Here is a 15,480-nt window from a genome sequence, read left to right as displayed (position 1 = left end):
GTGCATTTTTTGTCAAGTAGTTATGTTGCCTAATATATTTACCCTTATATTTGTGTATTTTCTGTGTTCATTTTTGAGTTGCTATCAATTATTTTGTCAAATGTTCTTGAGTGTAGACTGTTTTACGTCCACATCTATAAAGAATTCAGGGATTTAAGCATTTATTCACAAGAATTTTCAACGAAAAAAGCTCTGTCTAAAGCCTGAGTTATACTCCTGCGTTGCGGTGACGGCGTAGCGACTACGGCGTCATTCGACATTCGATAGTTCTGCGGTGAGGGAACGCGTTGCTCTGTAATTCACCGCCAAGCCACTAGAGGGATGTGGCGTTATGTTTGTACGGTTTTGGGGCATGATTGTTGACTACTTCCGCTAGTCGGAGAAAAAATAAACAATGCAAGATGGAACTCTTGAAAGTAAATATTCTGCTCATCAACACTGAATAAATATTGAACATACAAATGTTGACGGGCAGGCGACGCAGAAGACGGTTTCGAGGCGGTCTGGCCGACTTTTGATGCCGCACAGAGAGTTTTAGACTCGGGTGGAGAGAGCTAGCTGTGGCGGCTAGCTTCAAACTGGCGTCGAGCACTGCGTTCAAGGTCTGCAAAGCCCTCCAGCCTGATTTGTTTGCCGTGTCCTACAACCAGCCAGTGGGAAGCCATAGCAGATTTCTGGCGTCTAGGGAACTTCCCAAACTGCGTTGGGAGGCTTGATTTTAAGGTTATCATAAAAAGCACCGAGGCACTCTCAATCAGTGATGATGTATTGTGTGTGTGAACTGTCTGTTATTGAAAATTAAAGATCAAAACAACTCTTTTGACACCAAATCTGTGCTTTATTCTTCATATACTTGAAACATATGTACACAGTAAATGATGAAGTGCACCAACCAAAAATACGACATAAAGTGATAAAAAGTTGGCAGTTTTTGGCCGACTGTGTCACCGCTTCGTGTGGCCACTCGATTCCGACCACCCACGTCTCGGTGGTTCTTCCATTTATTTATTTTTTCGATCGCCGACCTTGCCATTTGGCAGTCACAATAATAATTTCTTGACGAGACTTGCTCTTCGATGATACTCCCGTTGGCTTGGTGCATTTTTGCGTGTAGAAAATGTTTGATTCTATTCTACAATGGCGGTGTTTTCGCCCGGAAACAACAGTCTGAGCGGACCAATCACAGTCCGTTTTCGCTACGTCAACGCGTCTACGCGACGCGAAGGTTAGAAAAATTGAGAGGTGCGCGTCAGGCTACGGCGTAGGGTCGTAACTCGATTCTTCCTTGACGGCGTAGGTCTGACGCGGAAGTATAACTCGGCCTTAATTCCACTCGGTCAGCTTTGACGGCCTCACCAACAATGCAGGCCCCCTATTTATCGGCCCCGCGCCCATTGTCCCGTCAAAACATTATAAAGTCTATCATCAAGGTATTTCAAGAAAATTTACAATGACAATATTGCTGGAAAATACGCAATTTCTGTTTCGGATTAACACAAATTTTTATTCATTCATTCATTTTCCATGCCGCTTATTCCTCACGAGGGTCGCGGAGGTGCTGGAGCCTATCCCAGCTAACTTCGGGCAGTAGGCAGGGGACACCCTGAATTGGTTGCCAGCCAGTCGCAGGGCACAAGGAGACACACAACCATTCACGCACACACTCACACCTATGGACAATTTAGAGTGTTCAATCAGCCTACCATGCATGTTTATGGGATGTGGGAGGAAACCCACGCAGGCACGGGGAGAACATGCAAACTCCACACAGGAAGGCCGAAGCCCGGGATTGAACCCTTGATCTCAGAACTGTGAGGCAGACGTGCTAACCACTCAGCCACCGTGCCACACAAATTTTTACTGCTCGCAATATTTAAGCCACACAATTACACTGCAATGTAAATAGTGCAAACCTAGTGTGATGGATAACTGACACGGTTTGAAAAGGAAACAAAAATTGGCCTAGGATTTAACCTCAGAAGTCAAATGTAACATACCAGTTTAAAACTAATAGTTAAAAACCTGACAATTTAGCAGACATTGACCTTTCTTGTAGCTCCACCACTATGTAACGTAAGCGGCTGAAGGCGATAAAGTAGCAGTGAGAACCGCTGAACGGCTCGCGGAAGGGTCTCGCTGTCCTCACATATACGCCAGTGATCTCCTGATCTCTTTACCGCTTTTAAGCCGCCGCTTAACAGGAGAGGACGGTGCTCTTGACACGACAGGGGCCGCGGCCCGCTAGCGGTCCGAGCCGATAATCCGGCCGTAACAAGTAAAATAAATCGCCCGCCACGTGGCATGTTCCCTTTCCCCGGAGAACATCCCGTGTTGGTTCCGTTCTTTTACCTTCACGTCTTCATCGAGCTTCATGATTTTCTTGATTCGAGCTAGAGGCAACTCCTGCACGCGAAAGTCCTTCTGGAATCAAGAAATGGGTTTAGCGTGAGGCAAAACTACCAATTAGTGATCTGGAGCTCGTGTGTCACGGCCGACTTACCACAGTCAGGTTCCGGATCTCCTCCATGACGCGAGGCCAGAAAGACTGAAGCGTCTGCTGGGCATCGCTGCCGCCTGCGCCAAACGAATCGGCGGACATGATCTATAAATCTGCATGGAGAGAACGGACACATTTCTATAAGTACAGTTCCGTTTCTAGAAGAAAAATGCCACTCATTGACACAGTTACAGATAAAAGTGTTGATCCTCAACCTTAACTGACACCTGGATCTTTTTACACGAACACAGCCAACATATTGTCCTCATGACTAGGCACGCAAATTACTAGCTCACCTTCACCCTCACAAATCTGCGTTAGCACCGTTTGAACAAAGTTACATCAGCAGTGGAGAGGTACGTTGTGTCAATCAGAAACCATGAGTCTGAACGAACCAAATTCACATGTGGGGTTCCTCAAGGGTCAATTGTCAGACCACTTCTATTTTACATTTAGATGATTTCTTCATCTTAGTTTATGGAACAGCACAACATCTCCTATCACACCTATGCAGATGACGCACACCTCTACATTTCAGTGTCCCTAGTGGACATGTGCCGATAACCGGTCTCAAGGTATACCGTGGTATGAAAACGATAAGGTTTAAAAACTGCAAAAATGATCTGTCATACTGTCTCTAAGGCAGTACTTCTCAAATAGTGGGGCGCGCCCCCCTGGGGGGGCGCAGAGCGATGCCAGGGGGGGCGCGTGTGACCTCGGGGAACATGCTTTTTTTTTTTTTTTCTGCCGTACTGGAATAAAGTGTACTTGCGCATCCACTCAGTGGGTGGCAGTGGCGCTCTCATTTTCAGAGTGCGTGCAGTATTTTTGAACTAAGGAAGAGCACTCATCACACAGAAAACAAATATGAAGAGCAGTGCGCCGCCGCCATTTTCAAAAGCCGTTTTCCGACCGGACTCACTCACGCAGCGACCCACTGTCTTGTCCGGTTCTCACGCCGCCGCCCGATAAGTGCCATTTTCGGCTTGGGATCGTCACGACGACCGCCCTCACCTACGGTTCTACCTCGGCCGCCGAGAATGCGCTTTGTTCGTGCCGTTTGCCTTTTAGCTTTGACTTTTAATACTGTGGGTGATGAGGAAAGACTGTTTACTGTGTCTAAAAATAATTATAGCGGACCGCCAGAAGCCAAATCAATTAAGACGCCACTTAAAGACATTCGACCCCAATCTCATTGATAAGCCGCTTGATTGTTTTTCAGCGAAAACCTGCCGAATATTGCCAACAATTGTCCTGCTTTGTCAGTGTTATATCAGTAAACCAGTGAGCATTGTTAGCATGTTCATTGCAAAATGACTCCACACCATTGCAAAGGAGGTAATACTGAGTGTGAGCAGCAAAAATAAAAACTGTCCTTCTGTCCAAGGACACTCTTTTTTTCCTTTATTCATTTTTGTTTTTTCGGTCAAATTTTTTGGCATATTGTCCTCATGAGTGAATGTTTCTAATCAATTTGAATTTGTTATTATTTACTGATTTTATTACATTTTATTTTTCTGTATCAAATGGTCAAAAATGTACCTTGAGTGTATTTTTACAGTTTGAATGTGACTTTTTTTTTTTTTTTTAATTCAGGCAAATTGATGCACGTCAAGTCTTCTCTGTTACAAACAAAACAATGTTAATAAAGTTATACTTTATTATAAGTTGATCTATGTTACTTTTTTTCTTTATTAGAAAAAAAGGACACAATATTAGGCAGATGCGTATTTATAATAGTAATTTTATAGACAAATAATACTATTTACAGTGGCGGCAGAGAGTTTGGGGGGGCGCGAAACATTTACGTCTTGCTTGGGGGGGCGTAGCAGAAAATAATTGAGAAGCACTGCTCTAAGGTATTAGTTATTTTTATGTCCCAAAAATGCATGGAGAAATTCCTCACTTGCAGCTGTAAGGCTCAACCCTCCCCCACCGGTCATTGCTCAGTGTCAGTGAGTCAGCTGTGCTACACGATGGCTGGAGGAGGTGTAGCTCCTGAACTTTTTCTCCCTATCGAAGAAAACAATCACTGGTATATCACATCGGCTATAGAAAAAGTTAGACGGCTGCAGCTTAGAGGAGGAGGGCCAACCGACACGGGCTGCCGAGGAGGCAATACCTCCAATATGATTTTGCATTTATACAACATTAAAGGTTGGTAAACACTGTCATCAACGTTTTCCACCAGCTACAAGAGTTAACTCCAGTGTGTTTAGCGTGTCTAGCAGTGGTATAACGTGTTTTTTTCTCTCTGGCACCTGTCTGTGTTGAGAAAGAGTGTGTGATTAATGTAAAAATGATACGAGTCATACACACATGCTTTTAATGGAAAATAATTATTTATGTTCTGATGGTTAAAAAGGTTGGGCTGCGGCTGTGGGTTTAGGCTTACTTAAAGGACTGCAATTATTTTATTTTGATTTATTTTTTTATTTTTTTTTTTTATATTTTAACTTAACATTATACCTACAGTGCTGGCCAAAACTATTGGCACCCCTGCAATTCTGTCAGACAATTTCTCCCAGGAAATAATTGCAATTACAAATGCTTTGGTAGCAATATCTTCATTTATTTTGCTTGCAATGAAAAAAAAAACAAAAGAGAATGGAAAAAAAAAATTTGAATCACTATCGTTTTACACAAAACTCCAAACATGGGCCGGACAAAAGTATTGGCACCCTCAGCCTAACAACCGCTTCCGGTATCCATCAATGAGTTTCTTACAGTGCTCTGCTGGAATTTTAGACCATTTTTCTTTGGAAAAATGCTCCATGCCTCTTGAGATTTGAAGGGTTCCTTCTCCAAATTGCCATATTGCAGATCTCTCCACAGGTGTTCTATGGGATTCAGGTCTGGACTCATTGCTGGCCACTTTAGAAGTCTCCAGTGCTTTCTCTCAAACCATTTTCTAGTGCATTTGGGTCACTGTACTGCTGGAAGACCCATGATCTCTGAGGGAGACCCAGTTTTCTCACACTGGGCCCTACATTATGCTGCAAAATTTGCTGCTAGTCTTCAGACTTCATAATGCCATGCACATGGTCAAGCAGTCCAGTGCCAGAGGTAGCAAAGCAACCCTTAAACATAAGGGAACCTTCACCATGTTTGAATGTGAGGACAGTGTTCTTTTCTTTGAAGGTCTCTTTTTTTCCCCTGTAAACTATGTTGATGCCTTTTCCCAAAAAGCTCTACTTTTGTCTCATCTGACCAGAGAACATTCTTCCAAAACTTTTTTGGCTTTCTCAGATAATTTTTGGCAAACTGCACCCTGGCTTTTTTATGTCTCTGGGTCAGAAGTGGGGTCTTCTTGGGTATCCTACCACTGAGTCCGTTTTCATTCAGTTGCCGACGGATAGTACCTCCGACCGTGGGACAGCTTGAACTTGTTTGGATGTTAGTCGAGGTTCTTTATCCACCATCCGCGCAATCTTTTCGTTGAAATCTCTAAATTTTTCTTTTCTGACTACATCTAGGGAGGTTAGCAACAGTGCCATGGGCTTTACACTTATTTATGACACTGCACACGGTAGACACAGGAATATTCAGGTCTTTGGAGATGGAATTGTTGCCTTGAGATTGCCCATGCTTCCTCACAATTTTGCTTCACAAGTCAGAGACAGTCTTCGTTTCGCCATGCTCAATGTGGTACACACAGGGGCAGAGGTTGAGTCAACTTGAATCCATTTTAACTGGCTGCACGTGGGATTTAGTTATCGCCACCACCTGTTATGTGCCTCAGGTAAGTAACAGCTGCTGTTAATTACACAAATTAGAGAAGCATCACATGATTTTATTTTTTATGGGGCGCCAATACTTTTGCCTGGCCCATTTTTGGAGTTTTATGTAAAATAATTATGATTCAATTTTTTCCCCCCATTCTCTTTTGTGTTTTTTTAATTGCAAGCAAAATAAATGAAGATATTACTAACAAAGCATTTGTAATTGCAATCATTTTACAATTTTTTGCAATCATAATACTTTTGGCCAGAACTGAATGCTTTCTTCATCTTAAATTACTGAACAGTCCAACATCTCCTATCACACCTATGCAGATGACCCTTAACTCTACATTTCAGTGTCCCTCTCCCAACATGACCATAGTCCACAGGCGTCAACAGATTCCAGAAAGGGCCTAGTGGGTGCTGAATTTTGTTCCAACCGATAACGCGCAGAGAGTTTAACCAATGAACTTCCCGCTGAAACAAGCAGCACCTGACAAAGTTTAACTGATTACACATGTAAAAGATCTAATAGGTGAAAAGGTGTCCTCTTCATTGGTTGGCAAGCAAACCTGCACCCACTAGGCCCTTTCTGGAATCGGTTTGACACCTGTGCCATAGTCCTTTAGTCTCGCTGAGTAAATGTTTTCATCAAATCAATACCAGAATTTTCTCCAGCTAAATGTAGGAAAGACATTGGTGGTCCAAAAATGGGAAGGCCAAAGATCTGCACTCACTTTGGCACAATGTCACTTCCAGCTACAAATCCAGCCAAAAATCTTGCCATAATTACTGACTCAGACCTAAACTTCAACAGCCATCTAAAGACTTAATGCTACCTTCAAATTTAACTAGATTTAAAGGGCTTTTGTCCAAACAAGACATGGGAAAACATCCTTGCATTCCATTTTAGTAGTATCAAACGGGCACCTCCTCAGTGTCCATTGTTGGTCTTACTTAGAGTGTCAGAAAATTTGACATATCAATTTCTTAAGTACATATATTTTTTTTCAGGCACTAGAGGAGTTGTTAAAACGTCAAACCTCTGTCCTGGGTTTCCGCTATCTCTTTCAAAGAGATGACAACTGCACTTTGATTACTTCAGGCAACTTTGCCCCCGTAAAACACCGAGAGCTCACCTCCAGTCCTCAGTAGCAACTTCAAGAAAATGAAAGCTTTAACAGGCAGTTTAAAAGGGTCTGAAGCTTGTCATCACCTTGTAATTGAGCACCACCTATCAAGAAGACAAATGTCCTCCACTGCCATTGAAAGTGTGGCCTTCCTCTTGGTTGAACTGCGCTTTAAAAGTAGAGGATCCTGCTAACATTCTAAAGCTATGGTGTCCTGGAATGAACTGAACCGATCAGTGGCTTATTATAACACAAAGCGTGGCATCGTTTAAGCGGGTATGTCGGACACGATGGGGTCATATTCCATCACAGACAAACATACTATTATTATCATCACATTTTTAAAAATAAGGCCTGAACATACTTCTATTCTTGTCCTGCAGGGATCGTCACCATCTACCGCATAGCTGGAGCTTCTCGTCTGGCATGTTTAGAATAGTAACGATGCCACAGTGCTCAGTCGCAAAAGTTGCCTGCTTCAAGAGCGTTGCTGGGGTAAGGAGGGGGTTTGGGGGTGTCTGAAAGAGGATCCAGCAGGTTACTACGGCATGCCAGGAATCTGCTGGGGGTGCGGGAGGGGGCAACTGGGCGACTTGTCTGGGCACGCTCAACTACCAAGTGTCTGGATCGCAGTCTCGCCCTCAAGAGATGCAGAGGACCCTGCCCGAGTTTGCGCCACAGTGCCACAGGCTTTAACACAGGACGGGAATGAGACAGACACAACCGCGGGTGCTATGCCGCGACCGGTGAGCTATGCGGGTCAAAAAACAGGAATACATGCTAGGTACAGTGCTAACTAGGCCTATTATTACGATTATGATTCAGAGACTCCGATTCGATTATAAATCGATTATTGATGCCTCCCTCCTACCGTTTTTAAAAAAAAAAAATTTTTTTATGTTTTGTATATTTGTTCCAAAATTGTTCAAAAATCCTCTCAGGCTAAATAAACCAAACTACTATTTTAGTATCAAGTTACCGGTTAAAAACAGTAAATAAGATACTCAAGTCCCCATTCTGTAACAGCAGCTTTAAACTACATTCAATTAATTTAATGTTGTGAATCAACCGTAAAAGTTAAAATTCCTCCCGTTATTCCATAATTTCCCTCATGTCTACTTTCGACGTGTGAACGTTTTAAAACTGTTTCATCATTAAAACATAAGATTCAAGTCAAGATTTTGCCGATTTAGGGGTATTTTAGATCAAAAGTAATTAGGTTCTCTACAACAGAGCCTTCTAGAGAAGTCTACTGCTTTAAAATGGCGCCTGTTTGCTAGCACGGGAAAGTGTCATTTCACATCTAGTCTAGATATATGTGATATCTACCATAGCCGTATGTTGCCGTATGTTTGTAGCAACTGGGCGCTGTTTGTAGGGACTGACGGCCGCATTCATTCATTCATTCATTTTCCATGCCGCTTTTCCTCACGAGGGTCGCGGACGTGCTGAAGCCTATCGCAGCTAACTACGGGCAGTAGGCAGGGGACACCCCAGTCAGGTATTATTGTTTTTTTTTTACCTAGCAGCATTAGCTGAACATGATATTTACTCTCGGTCCGTTCCTCATTGAGTCCTGAAGACCGCGCTGACTGAGTTTTATTTCTGCTTTTTCTGGTTTAATTCAATAATCGGAATTTGGATGTTTGTGAATCGTTCTCGAATCTTCCACGGCCGAATCGCGAATAATCTAAGAATCGGAAATTTTGCACGCCTCTAGCGATAACAAATTTTAGTGTGCGATAATTTCAGAAATTAAAATCAGTCCACATCTAGGGAGGTTAGACACCGTGCCGTGGGCTTGAACACTTATGGATGACACTGCGCACGGTAGACACAGGAACATTCAGGTCTTTGGAGATGGATTTGTAGCCTTGAGATTGACTGTGTTTCCTCACAATTTTTCTTCTCAAGTCGTTACACAGCTCTTTGGTCTTTTTTCTTTTCTCCATGCTCAGTGTTGTACACACAAGGACACAGAACAGAGGTCGAGTCAACTATAATCCATTTTAACTGGTACACCCTGAATTGGTTGCTAACTTGCTAGCCCAACGCAGGGCGAAGGAGACAAAACAACCATTCTGACACAAACTCGCAACTAGGGCCCATTTGGAGTAGAGATGTCCCGATATGGGCAAAAAAATGCGCATCGGTATCAGATTAGAACACTGGAAAAATTCCGATCCAGTTTTTTTCAAATTCGGTCCGGGCTTTCCAGCACACCGATTTACATAATCCATTCCAGTTTTTGCTTCGGTTTCCCTAAAATCCAGTCCTCATTTTACGGCACACCTTCAACACACTACATTTACATTACCGTCTCCCAATTAACCGAGAGACTTTATCGGTAAAAATACCAGCTGTGTGGGATCATTTCACCTTAAAGGACGACAAAGACGAAGAGGCAGAAAGCAACATATGCCACAATAAAGTCAAGCGTAGTGGTAAAGCTGTAAGAAGTTTTAATGCAACCAACCTAATCAAGCATTTAGCGAAATACCACCACAAACAATATGAGGAGTATGTTAAGAAAACCGAAGACAAAAAGAAAGGTCCTTCGCAACTAACACTGGACTGGCAGAAACTTTTGCTATGCGTGACAAACTGGCACTCGACAGTCCCAAAACCCAAGGAATAACAAGAGTCATTGCCGAAGAATTCATTCTGGAGGACGAGCCATTATCTCACGTGAGTAAAAACGCACCATCCAACGCGGGATTCGGCCGCTGAAGATTCGAGAACGATTCACAAACATCCAAATACCGATTATTGAAATATGTCAAGTAAAGCGGAACTAATACACAGCGCGGACTTCGGGACGCAATGTGCAAAGTACACTTAACTTGTCTTAGACCCGGGTAATGCCAATGCTCAACTCACGGCTTTAGCTCAACTCATGCCGCTGGATAAAAAACACAAGAATACCTGACTTCTGCTGACAGCCGCAACAAACTACGTCAACGTCGTTTTACTGGAGATAATAGATATCATATGTAAATAGAACCAGATGCTACATGACAGACTCAACTGCGTTGACAACATTGAAGTATGGAAAACTAAACGGCCGCCATCTTAAAGCAGGAGACTTCCCTTGTAGGCTGTTGTGAACCTTCCAAGCGAACCTAATTAACTTTTTATCTAAAATACTCCTAAATCGGCAAAATCTATCTTCAAAACAGTTTTAAAACTTTCACATATCGAAAGTAGACGGAAGGGAAATTATGGAATAACGGGAGCAATTTTAACAACTTTAACAGTTGATTCGCAAAATTAAATGAATTGAATGTAGTTTAAAGCTGCTGATACAGAATGGGGACTTGAGTATTTTATTTACTGTTTTAAAATGTTAACTTGATACTGAAATAGTTGTTTATTTAAACCTGAGAGGCTTTTTATACAATTTTTGTAACTAATGCACGAAACATTAAAAGCATCTAATAGCTTGGGGGATTTGTGGGATTTTCCACTGAGGTTTCTGGTGTGTTTTGCTTTTTTAAGACAGTTTACAATATTATTTGCACGTTTTACTGACTGACTATGCCATTTCTGTTTGTTATTTATAATGTTTTGTGTTTGTCACTGAATAAACAGGTCAGTTTCTTGTTACCAACCATTGTGTGTTATTCAAACTCACCTAATTCAGGTGGCTAGTTGTTATCAAGGGTACTAAAACCTTTTTCAACATGAGTCTGACAACTAAGTAAGGAGGCTAAATAACTTTAAACTTTAACACATGCTCAGATAGGTCGGTATCGGTATCGGCATCGGATCGGAAGTGCAAAAACCTGGATCGGGACATCCCTAATTTGGAGTCTTCGATCATCCTGCCATGCATAATTTTGGAACGAGCGAGAATACCCACGCAGGCATGGGGAGAACATGCTAACTCCACACAGGAAGGCCAGAGATCAGGATTGAACCAAACCTTGATCTCAGAACCTTGAGGCGGACTTGCCAACCACTCTGCCGACAAAAAATCACTTTTGTTCACCAGCAATTCTAACTTTGTATCAAAAAAAGTTGAACAGGACTAAAAAATATTTTCAAAAATGAGAAACTTGTCTTGACTAGCAACAAAATATCCTCTTTCGGAGGTATAAAGATGCATAATCCTGATAACCCTTGGCAGTAAAATGATGCAAACTTCCTCTCTTGACTGTCATGGGTGCTAGTGAACATCTCAACAACCTAAATGAATGCGACAGAGAGGCCGCTGTGGCGATCAATGGCGTCACTTGTGGCTGCCATGACAGTCGAGTGATTGACCTTGACAATAACGCGCCGCGCCGGCTGGTCCGCTCGATTTCAAGCTCGACTGAAACGCGGTCGCGAAGCACGCCGATCCTCCGCGACGTCCGGACCGGGCTAGAGAAGAGCTCATTTGTCCCGGGAGAGGCGGTGAAATCAGCAACCGGTCTCGTGGTGATCCCGAACAAGATGGCCTTGTCCCTGAGCGCGCCTGCCGGGCAGGGAGAGTCGCTCTCCTCCCTCGCGCTAACCTGAACAATTGAGTCCATTAGCGTCGGGAGTTAGCCTTTAATGTCACGGCAATGACGTGGCCGGAAATAAAAGGGAAATGTCAACACTTTCACTTTCTTTAGAAGTCTCTCATTGATTCTTTGTCAACTTAAATCCCAATAGTCATAAGGGACGAAGAGTGCAAACAAAAGAGGCAACACCACCCAAAAATGAGTTGAGAACGTTGTAATTCAAAGGTATGTTCTTGATTGTTTTCTAGTGAGAGTGGTTCCTAACATTTCTGGTTGCTATGAGAGACACTCAAACCTTAGAAACGTACGTCAGAGTGACGCACCGTGCTGCTGGAAATGATCCAATTTCCCCCTAATTAGTGAAAAATGATTTATTTACTTCAAGTAATGCTCATATAGTGACAGTGTGAACATTGCAATGCTCTTCCACTAGATGGCGGAAGTAGAGGTGGGAATCTTGGGGCACCTAACAATTCGAGGCTACGATTAGATTATAAATCGATTTTTGATGCAAAACACACACACGCAGCCATTAGATGCTTTTAATGTACAAAAATCCTCTCCGGCTTAAATAAACTACTATTTCAGTATTAAGTGAACATTTCAAAACAGTAAATAAAATAATCAGGTCCCCAATCTGTATCAGCAGCTTCAAACTACATTCAATTAATTTAATGTTGTGAATCAACCGTTAAAGTTGTTCAAATTGCTCCCATTATTTCATAATTTCCTTTAAATTTATTAGGATCATGGAAGCTTCCACTTGAGGAAAATATATACATACAGTATATCCTGTATATACATAATATAATAAAAATATACAGTACTGTGCAAAGGTTTTAGGCAGGTGTCCTGCCTAAAACTTTTGCACAGTACTGTATTTCATTTCCCTTCCCCGGCTTCAGAGAATGTAAACAAACCAAGAGGCGTGACAGCTAGCCGACATGCTAACCCGAACCATAACATAACTAGCCCGGATTATTTGACATGACGACTGGGTTGTCGACTGTCTTTGTGGATCGGCAAACCTCCTGGCGGAGAGCAATTTACAGTTCGTTCCCCGGAGGAGGGCGGCTGCAGTTATTGTGCAGCTAATGTGCACGAGGAGAGCTTTTTACATGCCTATCAATGATCAAACGTAAGTAGTCCTTTATTTAAAGAAAGTAGTGTTTACTTTGTAATCGCTGTATTGATATTTGACATAATATAAAACAAGATGTTTACTCACTTCCTCTTAAGTCCAATAGTCCCACAGTAGTAGGGCTTGGCCAATATCCACGGTGAATGGAAACCTTTTGAAACTCCAAAAAGGCGCACACGCCTCTCCCTCATAAAGCAAGATTTTTCTGCAGCCGTTTGGCTGGCGTGATGCGAAAAATAAACGTATTAATCCGCAAAATCAGCTGAATCCTTAGTCCTCATACACAATAATAATAATAACACTATTAATTAAATACATAATAACCAAATGACCCTCTCTGGGTTCTTCACAGAAAAAAGCCAGGAAATAAATAACACTATTGGAGAGGGGGGAAAAAAAAAAAAAACAATTTTTTGGGGGGGTTCTGGGGACCGGACCAAATGTGGAGTTGGGCCGTATCCGGCCCGCGGGCCGTAGTTTGGGGACCCCTGATCTAACATAGGAGAAAATGCGACTAACAAAAAAAATACAATTAAGCAATATTATGAGGTAGACATCTGTGACTTTTTTTAAAGACGCCTTTTTTTTTTACTGTGATGTAATTTGTTTAAAAGTTTAAAATATGCGAGTGAATAATTTTTAATATTAAACTATATATATATAAGGTTTTTTTTTTCAAACAAAATATTACACAACAATTAATGATTCTAAGCTAAAAATGACATTTTGAATAATAAATATAATTACCTTCGTTTTATAGCTGAATAGAAACAAAAGCTGTTGCGCGATGTCTGTAAACAGGGGTTTCCGGGGTAAATTAAAAATAGTTCGGAGGCTTCATGCGCCATGAATCTGCTATGGCAGCATACAGACATATTGTTCTATCAAACACAACAGTTCCTTTGGCTTAAAATATAGCAGTTTCTTTTAAAGAGGGGTGCAAGAGCAGAAACTGCTTTTTCAGTCTTGTCTGTGTTTTCCACCATATACATTTTGTGACATTGTTGTTTGGTGGTCTGTCACCCTGAAAACTATTTATGTTGGTTTGGCTAAATTTAGGCTAAGAAAAACTTATTTTCACGGCAAAATTCTGCAGTTCGATCGCACAAAGTGACGTCGGAAAGGTGACGATTGCACACAACACAACAGAAGTGAGAGTTAGGTGTCAGATTTCTCAGAGTCTTTTTATAGTAACAGAACATCCACATGGAAGAGGTGAAATGATGACTTCCATGTTGTGTACATTTATTTTCAACTTTTTAAACTTTGATTTTCAGATATTTATACTAGGGCTGTCAAACGATTAAAATGTTTAATCGAGTTGATTACAGCTTAAAAATTAATTTATCGGAATTAATCGCAATTAATCGCAACTCAAACCATCTATAAAATATGCCATATTTTTCTGTAAATTATATATATATTCTGTAAAATAAATTGTTGGAATGGAAAGATAAGACACAAGATGGATATATACATTCAACATACGGTACATAAGGACCGTAGTGGGCATTTCACTCTACTGTCATTTAAATCTGTCTATGCTGTCCTCACTCCGAAGCGTCTACTTTTTCCAAAGCTAGACAGCTAGTGAACGACGCCTTAACAAACAGACTTCTTCCTTTTTCATCTGATTTATTAATAAAATGGCCTCAAACCATTGTCCTCTTTAGACAGTCCTAAAATTACAAAAAAAAAGTACACAAGCATTGCATTAGCAACAACATTAGCTTAGCACGCAATACAGGTTCACTAAACAAAAAGTGTCTCACACAAAAAATGTAACATTTCGCTTACTAACATAACATGTACATTCTTTACAACAACCATACTTACGGACAAATCTTGTCCAAGGATCATATAAGCACAACATTACAACGTAGGCATCAGCCCGAGACGTCATGCAGTCATATTGAACTGGCAAGAAAACAATAAACCATGTCGCAAAGCGACCACAAGAGTTCGCTGTTAGACAGCACAAAAAGCCTTGCTGTAAAACTTACCAAAATGCAGAATACTGTCTGAGCGGGACATGTGCATTAATTGCGTCAAATATTTTAACGTGATTAATTTTAAAAAATTAATTACCGCGCGTTAACGCGATAATTTTGACAGCCCTAATTTATACACCAGCGGTTAACCTTTTTTTCCCACTGACTCATTGGAATCAATTTATTGATGAAGTTATTGAAATGAAGCGCAAACTGCTGATGCATAGTAGTAAAGCCGACTATTTTTTTGCAAAGTCAATTATTGCGCTGTCTCTGTGCAATTCGAATGCAATTAAAACATAGGCACACCATAATTTTTCAAAAAGGACACGCACAACTTTGCTTGTGCTGTTCAATATAAACTGCAGAATGACAAAAATGATTAAAGAAGAGTTTTTAAAAAAGACGAACGTCAGTGTTTTTCCACCATGGCTTCGCTTCTTTGCATATGTCGGCGATGTGTGAAGGACATCTATCGTCTCCTCTTCCCTGCAGCACCGCCATCATCG

At 41.5% G+C, this 15,480-nt stretch overlaps 1 protein-coding gene across 4 annotated transcripts in view; it reads right to left on the bottom strand.

Moving 5' to 3' along the window:
- The window catches only part of nfyc (nuclear transcription factor Y, gamma), a 55,907-nt gene that overhangs the window by 19,661 nt on the left and 20,766 nt on the right, over window positions 1-15,480 (bottom strand). For all 4 annotated transcript variants that reach the window (XM_057827393.1, XM_057827394.1, XM_057827395.1 and 1 more), the window contains exons 2-3: window positions 2,501-2,610; window positions 2,350-2,421 (exon numbers count right to left, since the gene is read on the bottom strand). In XM_057827393.1, coding sequence (XP_057683376.1) covers window positions 2,350-2,421; window positions 2,501-2,599 — 171 coding nt within the window. In that variant the 5' untranslated portion in view covers window positions 2,600-2,610. The remainder of the gene's footprint in view (window positions 1-2,349; window positions 2,422-2,500; window positions 2,611-15,480) is intronic.

The sequence above is a fragment of the Corythoichthys intestinalis genome, chromosome 22 (genome assembly GCF_030265065.1).
Source record: "Corythoichthys intestinalis isolate RoL2023-P3 chromosome 22, ASM3026506v1, whole genome shotgun sequence".
Taxonomy (NCBI): Eukaryota; Metazoa; Chordata; class Actinopteri; order Syngnathiformes; family Syngnathidae; genus Corythoichthys; species Corythoichthys intestinalis.
This window is presented reverse-complemented; position numbering and strand designations above follow the sequence as displayed.